Genomic DNA, 15,357 nt, shown 5'->3' with positions numbered 1-15,357 from the left:
GTGTTATTACATGTATGCCACTTTTGTTTTTTTATTTTATTGTCACGTTTGTGTATGTGTATGTGTTTGTGTTTGTAACTCAACCTTTGAAACCCTAAATGTCATTTATTTTTTTTCTTTGACAAAAGCGTAGAAATGCGAAAACTTTGAGGTCAATTCATTCAATCACAAGAATTCAAAGGGAGCTATATTCCATACGGTTTGTTTATCAGGACAATAAACTAACAATACAGTGTTCCACTCCTGCATTTGTCAACTGCGTTTACATTGTTTATCAAATTATGGACAAGAGTGCTGATTTTGTGCTTCTCTGTCGATTATTTGAAGGAATTTTTGTTGCATGCATTTTTGTGTTTCTGCTTTCCTGTTCTGACTCTACCTAGGCTTTTGTTAACATGTTGTTTACAGAACATTGGTGCTGTACTTGTTTAATATTATTTTTGCTTTAAATTATGTTTTCTTGGAACATGTTTGTTGTTGACATTTTTTAATTTAACACTAATCCATACATGTATATATTAAGCAAATGTAACAAACATTACAAATTTTAAATTTTCAACAGTTCATTTCTTAAAATTTTAATTAATTTCTTTTAAAAAAAATCTTAAACTAACAATTCGTCATTTAATCATAACGAAAATTGTTCTATTCAAGTGAGAAAAAAAAACATTCATGTCATTTACCATCTTATGTCTATTTATACAGGACCATTAGGGGTGAAGGGTGACAAAGGAGACAGAGGAATCATGGGCCCTGTTGGCCCTAAAGGGTTTGGCGGACCTAAAGGTAAGATTGGTCCAAACTTGTATTTTCTATTCATTTGCATCACAGAATGATAAGTGTCAGACAATACAGCAAATAAACTCATCATAGATACCAGGAATAAAATTTAATATTTACACTAGACGCGCGTTTCGTCTACAAAAGACTTATCAGTGACGCTCGAATCAAAAAATGTTATAAAAAGCCAAATAAAGAACGCAGTTGAAGAGCATTGAGGACCAAAAATTCCTAAAAGTTTTGCCAAATTCAGGTAAAGTAATCTATTCCTAATGTAGAAAAGTTTTGTTAACAGTTAATTTATAATTATGAACATATCAATGATAACTCAAGTCAACACAGAAGTGCTGACTACTGGGCTGGTGATAACCTCGGAGAAAAAAATCTCCATCAGCAGTGGCATCGACCCAGTGGTCGAAATAAACTCATCATAAATACCAGGAATAAAATTTAATATTTACGCCAGACGCGCGTTTCGGCTACAAAAGACTCATCAGTGACGCTCGAATCAAAAATGTTATAAAAGGCCAAATAAAGTACGAAGTTGAAGAGCATTGAGGACCAAAAATTGTGTTCAAAAATCAAAAGCATAAACTTGGAATTTGAACAAGATAGTGCACGAACAAGAAAAAAATATAGTATATGAGCAGAACCTTACATATGTACCGATCTTAGCATATGTAATGACCACAACATATGTACCGAACATGATATATACCCTTATTCTTGCATATTCAACTGAAATTGACACATGAACCGAAACACAAATGCATAATAAATAAAATAAACTTAAGTAGATCGTTTAGTATAGCTTACTATAAGTTTCTTAGAGAATATTTATGGTATATCTTTTATTCAAAATAGTTCTTTAAGTGATAATAATGTGTTTTAACACATTTTTTTCTGGTTGATGCTTATTTTCGTGAACTTCTATACATTTCGTTAGTTAACAAATATGTTGACTTTTAATAAAAGCAAGCATGCTTTGTTTTTGTCGTATGCACGTTAAGATGAAGGCTAAACGCAATGAAATTAGAAATCCCATCACCATCACTTTCATTTGTTTCAAAGAGACAGTTATCTATATTAATCGACTGTGGTAATTGAATTGTGTCCGTAACAAAAAGTGAATAAAACATCCTGCTGATCCCACGTCCAGTACCGAGCAGTACTTGACAATTGATTATTTCACGGGAAGTTTGATTTCCCAATACCCAAATGACCATTAACAAACTCCAACACAAAAGTAATTTATAAAGCTGGATACTCATTACGAAATTTGTTTCTTTTGTATCGCTGGTCAATGATCTTTGTTATATGTGGGATTATTAAATCCTTCAAGGACAATAAAAAATATCCAATCAGCTTTGATTTGTTGTCAGATTCTAACGTCAAAACAATAAATGGTCTGTTTTTAGCGCTTGAATTTAAAAGTACTTTGGAGAAAACCTTTTTGAACTGATTTTTTTACAGTATGCTGTTACTCCATCTGTTGTTCCCAATTGATACGATATTCCAGGGCTTGCATTTCCTATCATGATTTTCTTGATAGAGGACTGCTGCTCACAAGGAAGCTATTAAACCAAGAGTTCCAAATGGTGAAGTTGAAATCATCCCTTTGTAAATTTTAGACTATTTAACGGATTTGTTATAACATGAGCAACACGACAAGTACCACATGTTGATCAGGATCTGCTTATGATTCCGGAGCACCTGAGATCACCCCTAGTTTTTAGTGGGGTTCATGTTGCTTATTCTTTAGTTTTCTAAGTTGTGTCATGTGTACTATTGTCTATCTATATGTCTTTTTTTTATTTTTAGCCATGACGTTTTCAGTTTATTTTCGATTTATGAGTTTGACTGTCCCTCTGGTATCTTTCGTCCCTCTTTTGTTCCATGCCAGAAATCTGTGTCCGATTGGTTTCTGTTTCGGTTACAGTTTTTCTGGACAGGTTGCTGATGAATAATGGTCGTAATCAATAATTTTTATTGGTTTATTGTTGTAGTAGACCACAGTAGAAATATAGAAGCAAGAGTTTTCACGATTTTTTATCAAAAATATGGTACAATGAGAAAATAAAACATAATTTTGTCTCAGACATAATAACTTTTTTACTTCAGGAGAGATTGGGGAACCAGGTGAAGATGGCATTCCTGGCAAACGTGGCCGAAGAGGTCCAGACGGTCTGAAGGGTCGAAAGGGAATTATTGGAATAGATGGTCCCAAAGGTCATACAGGTCAAAAAGGTCAAAAAGGAGAGAATGGAGAAACAGGTGGACCAGGTTACAGAATCGCATGTAATTGTAAGTGTTATCATTTGACTTTTTTCTGTTCATACTAAAACAAAAATTGAAAGTCCATACTCGAACATGTTATATTTTAAAATTTCAAATTTTGCGAAATATGAAATATAACAAAAGAAATATCTACATCATTTTGAATTAACTTAGATAATCAGACATTGCTAGTTTTTACTCTTCTTTCATATGAAACGGTATTTACCATTAAAAAAACAATAGAACATCCATTACATGTGTTGAACAAATATATTGTTACATGACATGATAAATATACTTTATTTGCATGCTTATCCTACCAATGAATTATTAGGTCCTAGTGGTGAGAAAGGTGATAAGGGACAAAGAGGATTAATAGGTTTTACTGGATATAAGGGAGATAAAGGTAGGATATATGTTGTTTTGTTGTTGTGGTCACAGAAAAGAAAAACGGATCTGTCAGTTGAGGTTGGATGATTTAATAGATAATTATCACCGTACAGAGGATTTGCAATATTGTAAAAAAAATAAGAATATTTTGATATTCTATGAATGTTAATTTTATATAGTATTAAATCTGAGCGTATTAGTTGAGCGTCACTGATAAGTCTTATGTAAACACAATGTACGCATCTGACTGCTGTGCAAACAGTTAAGTCTGGTACCTTTGATGATGTTTTATATAGGTGTATTGAAGTTAGGTGAAACGCTAGTGAAGGGAATAACATGGCTACGCTGTGTCGTCACCGACCAACAAGTAGTAATGGAAATTTTGGGGAGAAAGTAAAATAACGAAAGTACCTAACTCCGAGGAAAATAAAGTTCTCAAATGATAAAACCAAAAGCTCAAATACATCAAACAAATGGATAACAAATTTCATATTCCTGACTTATTCTTATGAAGACAATGGTGGATTAAACCCTGTTTTATAGCTATCTTAATCTCTCACTTGTATGACAGTCGAAAAAAATCTATTATATTGACAACAATGTGTAAACAAAACACACATACAAAATAAGTAATCATGCATGTTATAACGAGGGGTACAGGAGTCAACATTGGGTTTTATTCTTAAAGACTCTAAAACCAAACAAATATTTCAATAGAGAAAAAAAAGCACACAAGCAAAAACGAAAGACAAAAATACAAAGATTTACCACAGCGCAACAACACAATAACGGGATGTATAAGTGCCGTCAAAGGGATGTCGCCAAAAAAGCAATCTAAGATAAAATTTACAAGGCAAATAAAAAAATACTATAACACGTAATTAATATGATACTGAAATTTAGTACCTAGAATCTATACTTCAAGACCATCAAGTGTTATTTGTTATGTTGATAATAAATACTTATCAACAAGGCCTCGCTACCTTCCGATTAACATTATTTTGAAAAGGGACGAGACGTTGTTTATCATAACCCTAGTTCATCAACTTTTTTGCTCAGACACCGGTGATGTTTTGTAGAGTCTGAGTAGCAGTTGTCCCTATTGTGGTAAAACGGTCTAAAACTAAAACTTATTCTTTTGTTTTTTCCAGGTTCAGATGGTCAGAAGGGTGACACAGGTAAATTCATTTAGTATCAAGTTTTAATGATATTGGACATTATTTTATCCTAAATGGAAACGTGTAGTCCTTATTCTTTCGATAAGATAAAGAGAAACACACGATTTAACAATATAAAGAGAAAACATGTCTTAATATTCTAATTTGAGATTGGTCAACTTTGTGAATACTCAACACATGTGTTATTTTAGGCAGACTTCTTTAAAAACAATTGGGTAAATGTAGAATTAAGCCACAATGAATAAAAAATTTGCACGTACATATAAATTGAAGCAATGAAAGGGTATCATTTAACAACAAACTACGTACATTTTTTATTTTATATATTAAAAAAATGAGATCAATGACAACAAGTGTAATTAAAAAAAAAATCAAACAAATAACACTATTTAAAAATGTATGAAAAGAGATGAAATATTAAAGTTTATTACTTTTAATTATGTTATAATAATGCATGGTACATATTTAATATGCTGCATCAGGATTTGGATTAAGAGGTCTACCAGGCACTCCTGGTAAACCTGGGAGTAAAGGGGATACCGGAGACAAGGGGTCAAAAGGAGCTTGCGTTGGTAATATATATGTTGTGTCAAATGTTGATTCATTATTCCTTAATCGTTTAAAAAAAATTCTGTCGTTGAATATTTGGAATGTGCTTAATTGTATATAAGGAAAATTTAAAGAAACTAATGAAATATAAGATCAGAAACTTTGCAAATGAGGGATACATGTCACAATACATGAACAAATATAACTGTCAAATATATCGACACGTTGTTGCGTTGTGCTTTCTTATTTGCGTTTATTTTTAAATGTAATTTCTGAATAATGCATACGTGTGCTCCGTTCGTATTAGGAAAACTTCAAAGAAAATATATATTGAATCGATTAATATCTATTGCAATTATTTGGGATTTTTTCTATCGATTTCTGAGTTTCAAACAGCGGTATACTACTGTTGCCTTTATTTTATAAGTTTTTAATATTTCTTCAATAATATATCCTTTTCTTTGCACAATTGGTCATTGTATGTACACTTATACAATGTATAACGCTAAATCGGGTTAAAATATAAATCCATATTGTTAAATTTCCATCATTGTTCATTCTTGTTAGAATAAGTCAGTGATACAAATATGTATGACGATGCGATTGTCTGAACAGAAGGGTTCATAAAATCCGTGAGATTAATGATTTTAACTTCAACCCTAAATACTAAACATAGACAAAAGAACATGTGACAGGGGTGTCAATAAGACAACTCTCCATCCAATTCGTAATTTTTAAAAGAAATGTCTGCTTCATATGTATGAGCACGATGAGCTTGAAGTTTGTTAACGCATAGAATTTTCCCAAAGGTTAGATAATTTTTTTAAGTAAAATATTTCAATGACTATTATAAAACTTTCCTATAATGTATACATTATCATGTTTTGAGAAATACCCTACATTTTGCAGTTTCTTCCCCCTTAGCAATGGAGAGTTGGAGAATCAACAGTGATTCTCCTTCATCAGCCGTGCAGTCAGGTAACATTACGTGTTGTTTAAGTCACCACTGCTTACAACGTCAGCACATTGCTAGTATGCCTTATGTACAATTGTAGTACATTTTCTTTTTGTTAGTTTATGAGAATAGCATTTCCTGTGTTTTGTTTGTATGTTTTCATTAGCAAAGCTTTTTTTCTAATTTGACTTAGATCCTACACTTCGCGTTCTTTATTTGACACTCTATTACTTTAATTTCATCTTTTGCCTATATAGAGCCCTGACCGACAAACTAACGAGCATAGATAGATAGAGTTTACTCCATAGTGGAGTATTTGTAGTTTTAAGTACGGACAGTAGATGAACTAAACTGTACTTTAGGTCTAGACATTGTTCTCATGAAAACCTATAGTAAGAAACTGCAGGACACAACTCCAATGAAGCACCAGTCTCCACGATTGCACCGTAATAGAATCAGTCTGTAAGCTGAAGTTTTAATTTGGATCTTGTAAAAGATTGGAAAACTGCTTACTTATGGGAATTATTTAACGAATTAAATTCAGACATTCTATCAGAAGATAGCATAGTTTGCATGTGAGAAAGTAATATTTCTTACCGGTTAAATGTCACAGGTAGAGCTTATGATTATAAAATAACGAAATTTATAAAGTGCATGCAATAACTATAGATTGCACACAATAAATATTAGTAGGTAATATGCTAAATTACCATAGATAAGATAGGTGGGAGTATGTAAGGTTTACTAAACACGAAGCTCTGCAAAATTTAGTTGGAATTCATATTAGATTTTCAAAAATGATTTATTTTACTAGTATACACTTAATGAATAGATAAAAAAAAGATCTTTGGTTTTACTGGAATGAATCTTGAGTATACGATGTCTTTTCAGAAAAAGACAGTTTTACTAATTCATAACCTAGATTTTGTATTTAAAAATCTGTTATTTCATTGTAGAAACTACACAATTACCTCCAATAACAACAGGTATGCTCTAATTTAATCAACTAAACACATTAGCTAAATTAATATTTCACTGTTTATCAAAAATTGATTAAAAGTAAACTAAACATTTTAGATTTTATCTTTATCAATTTTAAACGATATGCTTGATTTGTTTTAATTCACCACCGATTAGTGGCTACTGTTAACATCTAGCGAAAGTCTTTCACATTTTATTTCATTCAGTACTAAATACAACATCATCAACAGCAGCAAAAACAACGGGGATGGCGGCATTATCAACAACAAACTGGACACCTACATTACCTCCTCGGACTAAAGGTTTCGATTGTGCATCAATTATTAGTTATATCCCTTGTGTCATATTAATTTCTTATTCCCTGAAAACGTTTTCTCTAACAGTTACTACTGCATGAAGCAATTATACTTTAACTCTGTACTGCTTGGATGCAACTTTACTATGCTTTCTCTATTTTAATGTCCTTTGTTACATTTTCTATGCATTTTTAACTTTAAACCTGTTTTAGCTATCAACTGCCATATGCACGCAGAATGCAGGAATTAAAAAAAGGTGTTTAACCTCATAAATTTGGCAAAGTGTTTGGTTCTTTCTATATTTTATAGTCTTATATTTCGATTTACCTCTCTTTTTTTCAAGGGTACGCATTGTTGAAAAGTGCATGTTTTTTTTTTGTTTAAGTCTTAATATCTAATATATTTATACTCGACTTTTTTTAATTATGCCCCACCTATGATAGTAGAGGGGCATTATGTTTTCTGGTCTGTTCGTCCGTTCGTTCGTCCTACCGTATGTCTGTCCTTCCGTCCGTTCTTCCCGCTTCAGGTTAAAGTTTTTGGTCAAGGTAGTTTTTGATGATGGTGAAATCCAATCAACTTGAAACTCAGTACACATGTGCCACTATGATATGATCTTTCTAATTTTATTGCCAAATTAGTGTTTTGACCCCAATTTTACGGTTCACTGAACTTAGCAAATAATAGTGCAAATTTCAAGTTACAGTTTTTGGACAAGGTAGTTTTTGATGAAGTCCAATCAACTTGAAACTTAGTATATATGTTCCCTGTGATATGATCTTTCTAATTTAAATGCCAAATTAGAGTTTTTACCCCAATTTCACGGTCAACTAAACAAAGAAAATGATAGAGCGAGTGGTGCATCCGTGTACTACGGACACATTCTTGTTTATCATCCAATTGAAGGAGGAGTTAGAACATTATTAGTAAATGCTTGGTTACATATAAAGCACTTTTGAAATATCGTCGAAGAATAAATACATGTTAAGGCAGCTAGGAACTATACTTTCTTAGATTTATTGTAAAAGAATAATTTACTTATAGGAATTTGATCAAATAAAATCCATAATTTTACACCTTGTGTATTATTATTATTATTATTATTATTATTATTATTTGATTTTTTTATCATAATTTTTTCAATATTTTTTTTTTTTTATTATTATATCATTTTATATTATTAATCTATTATTAATATACAAATTAACCAGAAGGATTGAATTATTAACCTTTTAAGTATCTTATATATTAGTGCTATTAGAAATTAATGGGTGCATGGATATTTTCATTAATGCTTACAAAGGAGTAAAAAATCCAGTTGAAGTTAAAACAGAAAACCAGCAGAATGATGCAAGTGCCAATGCCATCTCTCAATACCTCATCTTATCTATTATATTGACATGTAGTGTATGTAGTTATATCAGCTGATTATAATCATAATATATTCAATATACCATTACTATTTTACTACAATATAAAATGACAACAGACCTTTATTGCTGTTCTGTTTTGTAGTATTTATTTTTTGCTCTGAAATGCTTACAACTATTATTGTATCCAGCATATCCATTTAATATTGTTAAAAAATGACACGTGTCTTATATACTTAAATGTACCTACCTGATGCAAAAAAAGATAGAAAAAAGAAGAGTTCAAAGTTTATAGCTAAAGTTGACCAGTTATTGAGTGTTCTTTGTTGTAAAGATGATTTAATTTTGCAAAAGATAATTAGTGTGTATAAATAAAGTAAAATTGAATTTCGTTGATTTCAAGGTTGTTCTCAATGTTCATATTTTTTCTTTTGAATAACGGGTATATAACACAAAATACAGTATTCAAATTGATAATTCATTTTTCCGACGTGCTTCTATATTATGATCATAATGTAAACTCTGACGTTAGGTGGCCATTTGTCACTATAATGTCATCAACATAGTTAGTTTTCATAACATACATTAGTCAATATAACGATTCTAATTATTTGATAACTAATTTTCAGTTCGCAAACTTAAGATGATTGGAATACCGCTTTTTCTAAGACGTTCTGGACCAGTGATTGGTAGCTGGATTCGAGATTCCGCGTTGCCTAATAACTATTATGTGACTTATGACTTCTATGGGCGTTATGTGTATCAATATACATCTATTGAAAACTTTAAGTCAGCCGCGATTGATAGAACACATGATCTGCGACGTTATCATTACTATGGGAATAGTCACGTGGTGTTTAATGGTTCTTTATACTACCATAGATCTGGCGAAAGTACAATTGTAAGGTTTGACTTGACACATGGAGCCATTAGCACGTTTAAGGAAATACATGGTGCGTCTTACAATGATAGTAACTATTTATATGCTAAAAGTCATGTGTATTTTGACCTAGAATTTGACGAAAACGGATTATGGGTCATTTATAGAAAGCCACGTGATGAAAAAGGATTACATATTATGAAAATTGATCCCTTGACAATGCAGAATATAAAAACATGGCGTCTTGAAGTTGATCCAACAGAATACGGAAATGGATTCATTGCGGGTGGTATTCTGTATTTGGTTAGAGACATCACTAAGACGAAATCAACACTTGATTATGCTTATGACTTATACACAGATAAACAATACAAAGTTCCAACTCCAATGTTCAGAAATCCATACAAGTACAACACAATGATCAATTACTTTCCTAGAAATAACGCCAGAAATAGTCGATTACTTGCCTGGGATAACGGCGTACAGATGGAATATGCACTTCTTTTTTGAACACATAGCCTATTAATGCATGTTAATAATTCTTTACTCATACAGGTGCGCTTTTCGATTTCGTTTTACTCAAATAAATTTACGACAACAAGAACACAACAGATAAAACTATTTAGAATTGCACCAGATATATAATCATGTGCATGGCTTTTCACGGTTTTTTTTTCTCAGATAATTTTTTATATATAAATATGTTGAACTGTTTACCATGGGGAGAGAAAACTTATTGATTCAAATGTATAAAGAAATTCAATGGCTTAGTTGTATGCATTATTTTTATTCTGAATATAATGTGATGATTTGTATTAATTTTGTTATAACCTGTGATTTGTTTCCGCATATTATACGAGATGCTTACTGAAATATTGTTATTCATTTGATTGTTTTATAGGTAATAAATTTTGTAAAAACAGAAAGGGTAATATGTTTACCTATACTACAACAAACCACATGAAAAAATTCAACACCCGACTAATTAAATCTTTTTCTGCATAAAATGGTACCATACACTACCAATTCGTTGTTTGGATCTTATTCTGCATATTTAGCTAAAAATGAGAACAAAAATAAAACATGCTACAATAAAGAATAAGGAAAGAATAAGTTTTTTCATTTTGTTTTTTTGTCCATGGATTTATGTGTTTTGAACAGCGGTATACTACTGTTGCCTTTATATTGCAGGAGTTTCTCATTGACAATATTTGTTGACTTTAGGTATATTGATGATGTTCTTTCAATTACCAATCCTAACCTTTCTGAGTAAGTCTTATCGAAATATCCTCCTGAAGTAGATATTTAAAAAAAACATGTAGATACAGCTTTATCTGCTTCATATTTAGATATATGCATATAATTTGCTCCAGCGGTCATCTCAGGACCAAAATCCATGATAAATAAAGGCAACAGTAGTATACCGCTGTTCGAAATTCATAAATCGATTGAGAAAAAACAAATCCGGGTTACAAACTAAAACTGAGGGAAACACATCAAATATAAGAGGAGAACTACGACATAACAATAAAATGTAACACACACAGACAGGTACTATAATATAACAATGGCCTTTTTCCTTACTTGTTACAGGACATTTTAAGAAAAAAGTGGTGGGTTAAACCTGGATTTTTTGCATGCAAAACCTGCCGCTTTTATGGCAATGTAAAATATAACATTAAAATGACAACATTACATGACAGGACTACAATATAGATAATTGAGAGAACATATAGGACAGTGAAACACCCGAATAATAACTAACAAAGGGTACCAGATTTTAAATTAATACGTTAGATGCCCGTTTCGTCCACACAAGACTAATCAGTGACGCTCTGATGAATAAATAATATTATTTTAATTTAGAAATGATACATTTTGCCCACTCTTAATAATATAATATAATAATAATATAACACTTTTCCCCGCGTATAGACAATACATATATAAATTCACAGGTTATTCAAAAATTTGCAAGTGCTTTTCAGACTTTTTAAAAATGTAATGGGTGTATGAGAAAAAAATGATGAACCAATGTTTTGCTAAAAAGTTCATCGGAAATTACCAAATGAACTTCCAGACCAAGACCTAGAAACCAAAGGTTCAGTGTCTTCCTTTCAAATAATTCATAATTGTCTTGACTTATACATTCTAAATGCTGACATTATGTATCTTTTTTATTAACTTTACATTATTCCCTTCATTTGCATTTTATGTAGGAAGTAATTGAGACATAAACAATGATGTGGTATTATTCCCAATAAGACAACTCTCCCCAATAAACCAAATGAAATAGAAAATATCACCTATAGGTCACAGTACGGCCTCCAAGATTGAGTTAAGCCCATACCGCATAGCCAGCTATAAAGAGCCCCGAAATCACAAACGTAAAACAATTCAAACGAGAAAACTAACGGCCTAACAAATATACAAAAATATGAACGAAAAACAAGTATGTAACACAGAATCAAACGACAACCACTAAATCACAGGCTCCTGACTTGGGACAGGTACATACATACAGAATGTTGCGAGGTAAAACATGTTAGTATATAATATGCATTATGTTTTAATACATTGTATGTACTATTAGCTGCAACAAATAAATAAATGATTGATGTCTTGGTTAGTTTAACTATCAACTACCATAAAATCTTTTGTTGTTGGGGCCTTTAGTAGTTTAGCAAAACCAATAGCAAGCTATAAGTCTGTAAGTAATGACAACTGTAAAACCATTCAAACGATAAATATAACTATGTGTTTGTTTGATCCTTTAAGTCAATTGTTTTGTTATACCTGTGACGTTTGTTAACGCAGTATTGGCTTCTGGATCTCAATTATTGACACATTAATCAATTATGTCTGTTTGGGTTTCTCACAAAATGTTATCATTAGGTTTGATCGTTGAACAGCTGTTATACAAGTGGGAGGTTAAGCTAGTTGTAGAGCAGGTGTGACCCACTTTTTTATAAATTCATGCACCAAGTCAATTAACAAAAGAGGGACGAAAGATACCAAAGGGACAGTCAAACTCATAAATCTAAAACAAACTGACAACGCCATGGCTAAAAATGAAAAAGACAAACAGAAAAACAATAGTACACATGACACAACATAGAAAACTAAAGAATAAACAACACGAACCCCACCAAAAACTAGGGGTGATCTCAGGTGCTCCGGAAGGGTAAGCAGATCCTGCTCCACATGTGGCACCCGTCGTGTTGCTTATGTGATTACAAATCCGGTAAATAGTCTAATTCGGTAGGTCACATTCATGAAAGGGAAGGGGATTGTAGTTACGACGTAAGGAACATATCCGATATCATTTGTGAAACGGTTATTCCATAACGGTCAACCAACTCGTGATGGCGTCCGTAAAATTTACGAAGGGATGATTTCAACTTCACCATTTGGAACTCTTGGTTTAATAGCTTCCTTGTGAGCAGTAAGGTACAACATGCCACTTGATTTTCGAACGTTCTGTTGTTGATTAGTCGAACATTTGATTTTGTTAGGTTTTTTTAGACCCAGATTGTTTAATTTATCTTGGATTTTGGAATTTTTATTACTAACTTTTTGTATTTGATTCACGCATTTTGTGAATTGTTCTTTTGATGATTCATTAAGTCTTCTGACTTTAAATAGACATATCATCTTGTGAGGTTTTTATAAAGATAAACTTCACGACATATGATGAAGATAATTGAAGTCCGGAGCTGGCATGTCAGTTAACTGCTAGTAGTCTGATGTTATTTATGTATTATTGTCATTTTGTTTATTTTCTTTGGTTACATCTTATGACATCAGACTTGGACTTCTCTTGAACAGAATTTTAATGTGCGTATTGTTATGCGTTTACTTTTCTGCATTGGCTAGATGTATAGGTGGAGGGTTGAGATCTCACAAACATGTTTAAGCCCGCCGCATTTTTTCGCCTGTCCCAAGTCAGGAGCCTCTGGCCTTTGTTAGTCTTGTATTATTTTAACTTTTAATTTCTTGTGTACAATTTGGAGTTTAGTATGGTGTTCATTATCACTGAATCAGTATATATTTGTTTAGGGGCAAGCTGAAGGACGCCTCCGGGTGCGAGAATTTCTCGCTGCATTGAAGACCTGTTGGTGACCTTCTGCTGCTGTGTGCTCTATGGTAGGGTTGTTGTCTCTTTGGCAAATTCCCCATTTCCATTCTCAATTTTATTGAGCTAACTTTCTGGATGGCAAAATGCTTTTGCACTTTTCATTTGTATTTGAATATGCTATTTGTTTCACCCAACAAACTGCGCGTTATAGTGTGTACCGTCTACATCTGAGACGGGAAACACATTTAACTATTCTGTTTAGAAATGTTATTATCATGATTTACACATGGGAAAATTTTAGAGGCCATTAATCGAAGTGCTTTACGTTTAAAAAGAAGGTTTTATATTTTTTTAATAAACTTCGAAATGTATTTTACAAATTGCATCATGCAGTTGCGTCAGGAAACTTCCAGTTATAACTATAATCTGATAACATTCAATTAGTGAAGCCTCACCTTGAAACCATAAAGGAATAAAAGCAATGAATATTTTAAACCTCATAATTGCTGACTCTGCCTATATTTATTTAATGATTTATTATGGTTTTATTTGTCCTTTGATTTATTCTAACGGTCCGGGCTCAATGTCATGGTTATTTAAGTAATGAATATAACTATTTTTACTGTATAAAAGATTGCTAAAAAATATAATTTAACTAATAATTGTTAGCAGCGTTTCAGACTGAACTTTGTTAGCGTATCGTAGATGTACTAAAAAGTTACAACTGGAAATTACAAGGTGTGTTAGTGTCAAGATAAACAAATAGATATTTTAATTGAACTAAATGAATCCTTTTTATATTTTGTAAATAGATCGATTAGTGAAAACCAATAGAACTATTACCCACCAAAGCGACTACAGAAGTGTTAAAAACTAAACGAAATAGTTTAATGCTTAATACAACTTGTTTTTATTCTACAGCAAACATTTTTTTTTAAACATTCACGGAAAGTGCAATAACGGTTTTATTATCTTTTGGGAACAAAACTTTGATCAGTGAAATGTTTTATAATTATAAACATACATTGTTACAGTACTGTTTTCATTTAGAATTCGTAAGGTACATTTAAACGTAAATATTTTCCTCTGCTTTTTCACATTAGAAGGAGAATTTTCAAAGGGAACAATGCAAACATGGAAGGGAGGCCAAACATGTTATTGCCCAACTAAAAACACCAATAAATAAACAATTACTAGTATTTAAAAAGCATACGTGGGAACACCATGACTAAACGAAAAGAACACAATAAACAGCTATCAACAAAACATGCAAAAAGAAAAAAAAACAAATAAACAACCATCCGCAAAAAAATGAAAAGGTGGATACACAAAGCCATGAGCAAACGTAAAAGAACCATAAGTTTACCATTATCCGCAAAACATTATACGTAACAACCGAAGATTGTAAACCACAAGCTCAGCTCAAACCATGCATAATCTCTGTTACTCTGTAAGTGTAAGTAGTACCATCTCCTCTGAAAGCATCCGGTATTTTGAACATTTCAAGAAATGAATGTCGCATTCATTGATTTCAAATTGAATAGACAATAGTTTACCCACCTTAAAATTTATCAGATAAGAAAAAATCAAGGAAACAAACAAACATTTAGTGTATCGTATGAA

The 15,357-nt window shown here is 31.9% G+C and overlaps 1 protein-coding gene across 20 annotated transcripts in view; it reads left to right on the top strand.

Moving 5' to 3' along the window:
* Positions 1–10,582, top strand: part of LOC143073699 (uncharacterized) — a 51,546-nt gene extending 40,964 nt beyond the window's left edge. For 7 of the 20 annotated variants that reach the window (XM_076249446.1, XM_076249447.1, XM_076249450.1 and 4 more), the window contains 9 exons: positions 706–786; positions 2,902–3,084; positions 3,392–3,463; positions 4,599–4,625; positions 5,108–5,197; positions 6,084–6,152; positions 7,086–7,115; positions 7,317–7,412; positions 9,406–10,582. In XM_076249446.1, coding sequence (XP_076105561.1) covers positions 706–786; positions 2,902–3,084; positions 3,392–3,463; positions 4,599–4,625; positions 5,108–5,197; positions 6,084–6,152; positions 7,086–7,115; positions 7,317–7,412; positions 9,406–10,166 — 1,409 coding nt within the window. In that variant the 3' untranslated portion in view covers positions 10,167–10,582. Of the gene's footprint in view, positions 1–705; positions 787–2,901; positions 3,085–3,391; positions 3,464–4,598; positions 4,626–5,107; positions 5,198–6,083; positions 6,153–7,085; positions 7,116–7,316; positions 7,413–8,709; positions 8,814–9,405 lie in introns of all 20 variants that reach the window. The other 13 variants (XM_076249458.1, XM_076249444.1, XM_076249459.1 and 10 more) reach the window with 13 other exon arrangements.
* Positions 10,583–15,357: the final 4,775 nt, after the last annotated feature.

This window comes from Mytilus galloprovincialis, chromosome 4 (assembly GCF_965363235.1).
Source record: "Mytilus galloprovincialis chromosome 4, xbMytGall1.hap1.1, whole genome shotgun sequence".
In the NCBI taxonomy this organism is placed as follows: Eukaryota; Metazoa; Mollusca; class Bivalvia; order Mytilida; family Mytilidae; genus Mytilus; species Mytilus galloprovincialis.
Note: the sequence above shows the minus strand (reverse complement) of the source record. Positions and strands in the feature narration are given on the sequence as shown.